This window comes from Poecilia reticulata, linkage group LG4 (assembly GCF_000633615.1).
Source record: "Poecilia reticulata strain Guanapo linkage group LG4, Guppy_female_1.0+MT, whole genome shotgun sequence".
Lineage (NCBI taxonomy): Eukaryota > Metazoa > Chordata > Actinopteri > Cyprinodontiformes > Poeciliidae > Poecilia > Poecilia reticulata.
In genome coordinates this window covers 4,522,296-4,533,394 of record NC_024334.1, presented here as the reverse complement: position 1 = coordinate 4,533,394, position 11,099 = coordinate 4,522,296, and the positions used below count along the sequence as shown (strand labels likewise).

The window sequence follows — 11,099 nt, the reverse complement described above, 5'->3', positions numbered from 1 at the left end:
ACATGAGGGGACATGGAGGCTCCAGGGGACATGAGGGGACATGGAGGCTCCAGGGGACATGAGGGGACATGGAGGCTCCAGGGGACATGAGGGGAAATGGAGCACTGGGTAACTCAGAGAATCTCATCTGTATCAATCAACTCCAAGCCTTTTCTTTGTTCTGTCACAATTATCGATTTATTCATTTTGATTATCATGTTCCAAACTCTGTGAGGACTGACCACCCGCCTCCTCACACTGAGCCAGCAGCCCGTCACCTTCCCTGGAGAATACCTGGTGACGTCACACAGCCACGCCCACATAGCCACGCCCACCACCAGGTGTCAAAGCTGCTGCTCCTGTCGTATCAATAATTACTTATTTCACTCATGTGGCTCTTCAGAGCCTCAGGGAAAACGTGAAAGCCGTTTCCGTACGAAGCAGCTGCAAAAAAATACTTTTCAGAAAAGATTTTTATTCTGGATGTAAAGAGACAAATGAAGGTAAAACGGAGAAACGATTAAAATACTGTTTTCAATTAAATAGATTCTCATCAGTTTGTGCTCTAATAAAGGTCCATCAGTGCAGTCAGAACCAGGTCAGGACCGGATCAGGACCGGGTCAGGGAGCAGAGCGGCGTCCCCGGCTCAGACCGCCTTCTCGGAGCTGGCGGCGCTCTGGCCGGCGCCGGCGCTGGTTCCGGTCGGCACGCTGTACTTGGTGAGGACGGACTTGAACTGCTGCAGCGTGGCGTCGGTCCGGACCCCGGTCGGGTCGAAGTGGGTCCGGCTCACCCTGAAGCCGGCCTCCGTCAGGTACTGCAGGAACTTGTTCAACCTGTGAAGGCAGAGCAGCAGAACCGTCAGGCGGGCCGGACCGGGTCGGGTCGGGTTCTGAAAGGAGCCGGCTGGGGGAAAAGCCTGACTTGGGCATGTTCATGCGGCGGATGCTGTGCCGGTGGAGGCTGTAGTAGAAAGCAGGATGATCCAGAGACGCATCCGGCTTCAGCTTCTTCACAACGTTCCCACATTCCTCCACGCTTTTCCTTTTCCCTGCAGGAAAACAAACATTCATTTACGTCTGCATGACCACTATTAGAGGATTATTATTATTATTATCTTACTGTTTTACTCCTTATGTAACTTATGAGGGATTTATAGTTGCACTTTGGCAAAGACTTGATGATTATTCTGTCATTATTAATATTGTTTTTCTTATTTTCTGTAGATTTTCTTGTCTTTTTTTATTATAGTTTGTAATAATTTTATATATGTAATATAAATTATTGGATGGTTCTTTAACGCAGCATATTGAACAGGCATAAGAATATCTTAACATGGTTTTATTACAAATTTCTGCTAATTATTGTAACTAATATCTCATTAAATTGAGAAAAGAGGTCGGATTAAACCCGGCTTCACCTCCTCCTGTCCTACTGATTGTTTTAAAAACCTGTTGAAATAAATAAAATGAATATAATTTACATGAATTTAACATGACAAATTGGTCAAATAAAACTTATTTTAGTGAAATCTAAGTATTAAACTGAAGCTGTTAAACTTAAACAGGTTTAAGAATCACTGCATGGATGAAACGGCTTGTTACTAACAGAGTTAACTAAATATAACTAGAGTTAACTAAAGATAACTAGAGTTAACTAAAGATAACTAGAGTTAACTAAAGATAACTAGAGTTGACTAAAATGTGCGGCAGGAAAATAACTGGATTTCTCAGCTAAGATCAAAGCTGAATGTAAAAATAGATTGTAGATGAAAAGTTTCCCGATGAAACGTTCTGACTGCAGATGTTCAGTAAACCTGAGCCGTCGGTTCAGTCGAGTCATGAAAAGTTGAATCTTTCTGCAGGAAGAGACACATTGACTCCAGTCAGAGAACAATGCTGGCCTGTGAGAAGGAGTCAGATTGTTTCAAGTTGTTTCGTTTGCAGAAAACCAAAGTTCAGCTCAGCAGAATCGCAGAATCTGAATCGCCTCGTTTGAAGTTGCTGCTGCAGATTTGGCTGAACTTTAATGTCCAACATGAAGCGAAGGACAGAAACACTGAGGCGGTTTTCACCTTGGCAGACAGAAACCATGAACAAATCAGCACAAGCTTTTACTTTATCCAGCTTTTATGATCGAGCATTTAAATATAAAGATTTAATCTTATATTAAATCAAGATTCTTAGTTTTGCACATAATGTTTGAGTTCTTAAAAACCGTAAAGAAAATGTTTTAAACATCTAAACCTGATGTTCTGCTGAACCACAGCAGTTTTTCATGTTCATCTCCACCTGGCACCGTTTTATTTTACATTTATTTAATTATCTGATGCACAAAACATACTGTGGGATTTTATACATATTTATATATAAATACTTTGTATTCTGGTGACTGTTTGTAAAGGAATCAAAAAAATCTTTACACATTTATTTGGCCAAATAAATAAAAAGCAGAAAATGTGGAAAACTTTATTAGAACTATTTTAAAAACTATGATTTTTTTGGGAAATAAAACCCATCCTGGCTGTAGAGCTATTCAATGTTGTTTCTTATTCAGTTGTGTTAAATATTATTTACATGATTATAATTATTATTCACTGAATTTCAGATGGTTGTAAAACTAAAAAAATAAAAACTGAACAATCAATGATTGCAGAAGTTTCCCTAAGTCAACATGCAGACAGAGTTTTGGAAAAAACCCAGAAACTTTTAGTTTGCAGGGAAACATTTAGCCGTGAATTCTCCAACGCTGCCCTCTACAGGACAAACAGAACCACTGCCGTTTAGGAGACAGCTGCGGCTTCCTGGGCAGACGGAGCTAAAAGCAGAGAAACTGACCGGCCTGATCAGCTGGACCTCCATCCTCTCCGCCCTGCAGCGTCTTGATGACGACTCCACACTCCACTGCAGCACAAACACAACATTCAGCGTTTTATGCCGCAGGTGCAGCAGGCGGCGTCAGAGCTGAGGCGGTTACCCTGGTTACTGAGCGCTGACGACCCGTGCACCAGCGACTTGAGCGTGGTGCACTCGGACTCGCAGATGAGCGTTTTGACGAGCGGCTGGATGTCGTCCATGCTGTGCTGCGCGGCGGCAGACAGCATCCTCCTCAGGAAGCCGGTGTTGAACAGAGGGCCGGCCCTGCAAACACAGCCGGGTTTTACTTAGAAAGAAGCTTTCAGTTTTGATTTATGGTCCCCGAGTTTTACCACAGAGGCCCCAGCTGCACCGCCGTCTTTCCAGGCAGACTTCCATGACAGTTACAGGGAACGGTGTCTAAAGAAAAGGAGTTAAAACAGAATTTATCCTGCAAGTCAAAGTTGGTTTCCTCATAATGCAGCAAAAGCAATTCTTATTGGTTTCTACACACATTATATAAAATAATTTATTTTAAGCTAAATCCAGCTAAATGAGTCTAAGCTAATTACACTAAGCTATGCTAAAATAAATTAGACGCTGCATGAAGATGCGCTAAGAAAGTTTCACTAAACAAAGTTAAACCAACATATTCCAATAAGTTAAGATGAAACAAAAAACTGAGCTTAAAAAAAGCTAAGCTACACAAACAGTGAAGTTAAAGTGAAGCTAATGCTATGGTAATGCTAATCACTGAAGCTAAGCTATGATCAGTGTTTCCCCCCCTGGTCCTCAGCCCCCCTGCTCTGCATGTTCTAGATGAGCCTCTGATCCAGAGCAGCTGATCAAATGACCATCAGGTGCTGCAGACGCCTGATGGTCACCCAGAGAAACAGAAGGAAACACCTGAAACATGCAGGACAGGAGGGAGAAACACTGGTTTAGATGCTAATCAAAGAAACTAAACAAGACAAAAATCAAACTAATCAAAGAAATCAAGTCAATAATATAAGCTAAATTAATTAAGCTAAGTTAAAACAAGCTAGCAGGCCCAGCTTGTGATTTGATTGTAAACTGATCCCCGTTGGAGAAAGACGGGGACAATCAGGGTTTCAACCTCCAGTCCTCTGCTGTGCTGCAGTTTCTACATGAGCCACAGGTAGAAAACGCTGGAATGAAACGGCTTCATTTCCTCCTCCTGGTGTGGATCGGGCCTCCAGAGCCTTAATGACCTGATTATGCTGCTCAGGTGCTGCAGCAGAGGCTCATCTAAAAGCTGCAGGGCAGCAGAGGGCTGCAGTTTGACACCTGTGCACTAAATAAATGAGGAAATGTGTATTTTGCACACAGTGTGACTGATGTGTCGTTTCTCCATTAGCATAGATCTGTAAGCTTAGATTCTAAAACAGATTAGAACAAGCTAACATAAACTAAGATAATCAGAGTAAATTTAGCTGAACTGAATAAGTAGAGCTAACTTACACTAACCAAGCTTATCAAAAACTAAATCACTAACAGCAGGTAATGAGGAAAAATGTATTTTACACATATAAATATCAATTTAACAACATTTTCCCAACAGCAGCTGCATCTGAACGATGCTCGTTTTCTGTAAATTACATCCACCTCCTTTTTGAGTGAACCGAGATAAAACAATCATTTTCTACTTGGTGCAGCAGGTCAGAGTTTCATTTATCTGATTTAAGGTGTGCAGCAGCGAGTCGTCGGCCGTTTGAACGCAGCTCACCGTCCACCATGTTGCCCAGTTTCAGGAACACTCTCTCCTCACACCACTGGCAGTGGACCAGTTTGCGGAGCTTCTTGGCCGACTCGTCTGCTTGAGTCGGGCCCCTGAGGACCCTCACCACCACCAGCACAAAGTGCTCCACAGCCACGGCCAGCAGAACCTCGATGCCTTTGTTACAGCGCGCCGCCGCCCTGCAGGACGTCACAGGAACATCTCACTGACTGGCTTCATTAGATTATGGTCAGATTAATCACACTGCAGCGCTGTCATTAATCACTAGACCTTCCTGTGGCTCTCCGACCAGTTAAAATCCAATCATCTGATTCCACAGCAGAAAACAGGTAAAGTCTCCCAGAACAGCAGCGAAGGGAAACTTACTCCATGACAGGAGCCACTCAGAGAGAAGATACGTTATCCTGCCGCCCCTTTCTGATGCCGCCCCGGGTCACTGCCCTTACAGCCCATATCATGTTTTATTGACTCAAACATGTCTAAAGATTCTCGGTTTTCCAGGTTTTTATATTCAGAAAGGTTTAAAGGCAGCCATTTAGTTTTAAACGTTAACGTAGAAACTCTCCACTTATTTCCTGTGGAACTTGAGTGAGGACAAGTTCCTCATCCAGACGAGCGACTGGTGAAACTCGTTATGTGAATTTGTGACCTAGTAAACTTAGACATGAACATGTGGGCTAGAAACGCAACGCAACACCAGGAAGATTAAAAATGTTACTGTTGTTCTGTCTGTTGCCATGGAAACCTCGTCTTTCGCTGGTCGGCGTGTCGATGCGTAACGGCAGCTGTGAGCTCTGAGAGGCTGTTAGGTCAGCACAGGTGGCTGGATTGATCTGCGTTAGGCGTTGGGCCTGAGCAGGGCGGCCTACCTGGCTACCGTGGCTACCACCATGCGGGCTGCCAGCTCTTTGTAGTACTCGGTGCGTACGATGTGGCAGCCGTAGTGGCGCAGCGTGACGTTGGGCGACTTGGCGTACAGCGAGCCCGTGTCGGTGGACGTCACAGAGATGATGCCGAGGTTCCGGACGTTTCTGAAGGCAGCATCCAGGTAGTTCACGGCCGTGCCGAAAGGATCCAGGTGGCTGGAGGGTTAAAGGTCAGAGCGTTTTACAACTGACATCAGACTCTTCAGGATGGGTTTAAAGGTCAACCTACATGTAGTCAAACGGCCGCAGATGCATGATGACATTAGCGTCCATCTTGGCGACCTCCACCGTGGCGACGGGGGCCGTCTCCGGCTCGCAGCCGGCCCTGTCGGGGCCCCGCGGCCCTCGGGAGCCGCCGTCGGCCCGGATGTTGTTCAGCTGGCAGTTCTCTCTGATCATTTTGACGCAGGTGTCGCTGATGTCCGTTATGGTCACTCTGACGGAGCTACGCAGGTGTTTGGCCCACTGGAGGCCCATGATGCCTGCGGAGCAGCAGAACCCACTCAGTTACTCCGACCCAAAGGTCATTTACTCCAGAACCTCGTTCCACTGAGCAGCACAGAGCCGACACCGGCCTGTTTTACAGTGTGGTGTATTAAAGGGGCCGTTTGTTTTTCAGGCCCTTTAGCTGCCATGTTTCCTTCAGTTTTTATAAAAATGCTATTTGACTTCAAAGAATTTTGACTTCCTGGTTTAATGTCTTGAAATTGGGCCTCTGTCTCTTTAAGAAACTCCTGCTCTATATGAAGGTCTGCCTTCAGAAAGTCATCCTAAGGTTTTCCTCTCCACTGTCGCTGCATGCATGCGCCGTGCGACGGATTGTTGGCGCCCCCTGCTGGTCCAGGAGGAGTGAATGCTGCCAGGTAACGACTCGATGCTCTGCCGGGTTTCCATAGAAACTTTTTGGACTAATTTGAATAATAAACTGACGTTAATGCCCTGATGTGTGATTGGATTGAAATGAGGGTTTTTATAAAGTGCCTCCAGACATTTGTTATTTCTACGGCGCCGTAGAAATAAATGAAATAGAGCTGAACAGTCTGACCTGAAAACTCTCCACAGCGGCTGAATTAAATGAGTTCTGGAAAACAGGAAGAGTCACCGTTCCTCCAAAGTAAAAGACTTATTCCCAGTTATCACAAACAGCTGATGCTGCCAGTTTTCAGGTAGTTTTTCCATCTAAGCTCAGTTTGGATGGATGGATGATCCATTTTCCTTTAATAAATCAAATAATCATTTGAAAACAGTTCTTGATCATCAAACTAAAACAGAGGAACTGTTTCTCACAGCACTGACCCAACGATTGATTCTTCACATGCAGACAGTTTGCTGGACCTCAGGCTGTGGGCTGCAGTGCCCCCTACTGGTCCACAAGGTACTGCAGGTATTTGTTGTGTAAAAACAATAATGGCTCCAGACCGGCTCACTCAAAGGAAAAGCTGAAGATATCAGTGGAAGGAAAAACACCAGGAATACTTAGATGAGCAGAGGATTCATGTCTGCAGGACAAACCTTCAGTTCCTCAGAATAAAGGCAGGTCTATCCTACCCATCATAAGGGTTAAGTAGCTCATAGTTTCATTTCAGGTTGTATATTTAAAGGTTTTGTCATTGTGGGACATTTTTAAGTGAGAGTTTGTTAAATGTGTCAACCCATCAGATTCTGTCCAGATCAGCGTTTTTCTGTTTCATCTCGTCTCACCTGTGGCTCCAAAAGCATCCAGACACTCCAGCGGGTTCCTCTCCTCGGCCAGAACCGCGAGCGAACAGAACACCAGCTGCCTGCAACACAAACACGCAGCTTCAGCTTCGGCCGATGCTTTTCACTCAGAAACGGACGCGGCGTCCCCCGCCTCCACCTGTTGGTCTTCATCTTCCGGTTGAAGTACGTGTCGCTCTTCATCGGGGTGCTGTGGTTCGGCAGCAGCTGGACGTTGGTCCCCAGCTCCTTCAGGATCTCGTAGGCCTGACCCGAAGGCGCTGCGGATGAGAAACGGGATGGTGAGCGGAGTGTCCGCCTCCGTCAGGCTGGCTGTGACGGCGGCGCTCACCGGGCTCGTCCGTCTGAGCGTCTGAGCCGCCGGGGTAGCTGGCCTCCGTCTCTCCCTTGTTGAAGTGGCGCTTCAGGTGGCTGATCATGTCCGTCTTCCGGGCGATGGTGACCGAACACACCACGCAGTGGAAGTGGGCCATGTGTCGACCCGACACCTGGAGGACGGACAGGACCCGGTCCGCTTCAGGAACTTCTCAAAGTCTGGTGGCATTTTTCTACTGAAGTTGTGTTTTAGATCGCTGAGTCATCAGCGTACAGAATAACTTTTCTCTTAAAGTTTGTTATGATACAGATAAAAGAACATTTTATGGGACCTTCAATCTGCTGAGATTTTTCATTCTGGATCCAGTTGGTTTAGGTCAGATGTTCCTAAACCAACTGGATCAGAACCTCCTGAAACTCTTTACTGAAGGCCGAAGAACCTGGAGAGCTGAACTGTAACTATTTAAAATGTTTTTAGACTGGAAACGTTTCTTAATTTGATTATTAAAATTAAACTGATTAAAACTCATCCTGCAATTAACATGATCAGAAATGAAAATGGCGTCCCAGCGCCAGTTGAAATGGTTCTACCGTCCATGACGACGAGTGGAGGGAGACGCCTCACCTGATCTCCGCTCAGGCTGGGCTTGGGGTTCCTGCAGGCCAGGTGGCAGATGCACATCCTGCTTCCTGCAGGGAGACGGAGGTCAAAGGTCAGCATCAGGCTGAAGCTGCCGGCTGCATCCGTCTCTCTGCTGTCCTACCTTTGAACTCCACATAGACCTTCCAGTGGAGGTTCTGCAGGTGCCGGCGCAGCTTGTGGCTGTAGCACGCTTTAAACTTCTCCTCCGGACACAGAGGGCAGGACTTCCGGCCCGCTGGAGGACAGACAGGACAAACCATCAGCTGGAGAAATTATTCTTCATCCGCATTTTATAAAATATGTGTAGATTTGAAGAAATTAGCCTTTTTTTCAGGTTTCCATCATGTCAAAAAGTTTTTCCCTCATCAGAAACAAACCTGGAGTTTTTATTCTTTCATGCATGTTTCAGAAATCCTTTGATCTCCATGGCAACCATTCAGCTGTGCTAAACACCTGGGTGGACGTAGCCCCGCCTACGAGGCAAAGCTCCTCCCCCACTCAGCTCCTTCAGACTAGCCAGTAGCAATTAGCAAACAGCTGATGGAGCTGCTGAGCTCATTGTAAGAGACAGAGGCCCAGTTTAAAGGCGTTAAATCAGGAAGTAACATTTCTTTAAGCCATATTATATATATATATATATATATATATATATATATAGCATTTTCATAAAAACTGAAGGTAACATAGTGACTTGGTTTGCAAAGTGCCTTGAAAACATAACGCTGCCCCTTTAATTCTTGAGTTAGAGCCTGAACGTGATTATTTCAGCATCATTTTCTCTATTAAACTTTAAATTTAACCTCTTTCATGACTCTTATGTAATTTTAGTCAACTTCTAATATTTTATCCACATCCATGTTTTTTGTTCCTCCATAGAGAATAAAAAGAAGAAGAAAGGCAGAGAAATTCCTGAGGACCTGAACTCACCACCATTAAGGTCCACCAGCATCTCCAGTCCTTCCAGTTTGGTCTGGATGGAGATGTGTCTGTCTGCAGGCAGGAGGAAACCCCAACACTCCGTTACGTCCTGCGTCTGCAGCGCTCCCAGCCAGCCGGTGACACCAGACGGTTGGCTGACTTACCGGAGGTCGTGGTTGAAGGTTTGGAGTCGCCATCAGCCGCAGCGTCGCTCCGCTCTGCAGCGGCGGCCGCGCCGGCAGAGTTTTCCTCTCCGGTGTCTTCATCACCTTCACATCCAGACGGGAGAGATTAAAATAAAAAATAAAAAACAGAAATACCAGGTCATCATATTTAAAAAATTAAATCTGAATGAGAAACTCTCAGCTGACTGGACCTGATAAATGTTGAATGTTAGGATTTTTATCATGGAACTATGACATATAACGGTTTATGGTCTAAAACTGAACAATAAGAGGAAAGCAGAGATTAACAAACCCCTCCCCCACCTGTTGCTTCTGCAGATAAATAAAGTTAGTAAATACAGTAAAAAAAAGGTTGTTTATATCTTAGAATTGTAATTATTAATGCACAACTTTGTTTTTTAATATCAGAATTTCATGCCAACCAACGAATATATGGATTAAACTTGGAAAACACCATCAGTCCCTCCAGTTCTGTTTATGTCAAGTTTTTGTGCGTAAATTGGAAAAGGTGCGCACTTTTCAGCGCAGCGGTTCTGCGGTCCTGCAGCGCAGCTCCGTGGTGAGACCGCCTCGCATTAAATATTCATAATAATAATAATAATAATTGATTTGATCCTGGGGAAAGCGCTTCACTGACGCCTGCAGCTGCAGATCCGCTGCTGGCCGTCCGGCTCTGCGCCTCCAGCCTCCATCCCTCCTGTTGTTGACTGTTTAGGCCCAGTGGCGGAGCTCCGCGCTGAGGCCCTCGTCCCGCTGCGCACTTAAAAACTCAATTCCTCCTAAACTCACGGCGCAGCAAAAACAGCGTCTAAAGCATTCATTTAAAGCGCGCTTTTTCTCCGCAAAATGAGCGCACAAACGGTAAAATAGCGCAGTTTTACTGACGTTTGATGCCTCCGTCCTCCTGGTGCTGCTGAGAAGCGTCCGCCTCTTTCAGCTCCGCCATTTCCAGCTGCAGCAGCAACCAGGAAGTGCTCTGACGTACGGAGTTACGTACGTAAACTGCGTAACTCCGAAGCGGAGTCCGCCGAAGAACGCAAATAAAGAGACTGTCCCTCAAACTTACTTCCTAAATCAGTAAAGTAAATATGATCCAAGCCGAAATTATAGTAGAGATACTATCTTGAAATTCTATGGCAATTAACTTTATCAGGTAAGGTTTTATTTTAAAAGAGGCGTTTTATTATTCAAGCGGAGCATCAACGGCGCGGGCTTCTAAAGTGACCGTTAGTTAACACGTAATCTTAAGGCGCCAAATTCAATTCAAAATTCCAGACAATTTATGAGACTTAAAACTAAGATATAAGAACACAGACATGAGAACAGCTCTGTGGAACATTCGGCTTCATTAAATTAAATGTCAGCCCAAATAAGAAAGGAGAAAAACAAGCAGGAAGAACCGACAGAAAGCTACATTTACACTCGACGTGATGACGTAAGACGCACAACCCCAGCAAAAGAAACAGGATTCCCGGCTCATGGACTGTTCAGTTGTCTTACTTTGTTTCCATAAATAAATTAATACAATAATGGATTCGTGATAAAAACAATTTTTGTGTAACAGCTGAATATGTATGTACTCATAAAATTGATTTATTTTGCAGTGTGAGTCAGATGTGATAAATTCTAAAGATTTGACCAAAGTATATAAAAAGTGTATTATTCTTTAAGTTATATATGTATTTATTTAGTGAACATAGCCTTTTGATTTTTGACCATCACTCTGCTTTTTTGTATTTCTTCTTATTTGGGCTGGAGCTCAACTCTGCTGTGGCGATTACAACAATAAGATGAGGGAC

At 44.8% G+C, this 11,099-nt stretch overlaps 1 protein-coding gene across 2 annotated transcripts; it reads right to left on the bottom strand.

Moving 5' to 3' along the window:
• Positions 1-434: 434 nt before the first annotated feature.
• Positions 435-10,291, bottom strand: trmt1l (tRNA methyltransferase 1-like). Of its 2 annotated transcripts, none has more exons than XM_008406412.2 (16): positions 10,186-10,291; positions 9,280-9,384; positions 9,125-9,187; positions 8,319-8,432; positions 8,180-8,244; positions 7,571-7,727; positions 7,379-7,499; positions 7,222-7,301; positions 5,750-6,002; positions 5,464-5,676; positions 4,583-4,773; positions 3,189-3,255; positions 2,957-3,120; positions 2,818-2,883; positions 905-1,031; positions 435-816 (listed from the first exon to the last, which is right to left on the bottom strand). In XM_008406412.2, the coding sequence occupies exons 1-16, from the start codon at positions 10,244-10,246 to the stop codon at positions 627-629; spliced, it is 2,037 nt and encodes a 678-aa protein (XP_008404634.1). In that variant the 5' UTR covers positions 10,247-10,291; the 3' UTR covers positions 435-626. The 2 variants fall into 2 exon arrangements, with proteins under 2 accessions (XP_008404634.1, XP_008404635.1); XM_008406413.2 differs by lacking the exon at positions 10,186-10,291 and adding an exon at positions 9,817-10,142.
• Positions 10,292-11,099: the final 808 nt, after the last annotated feature.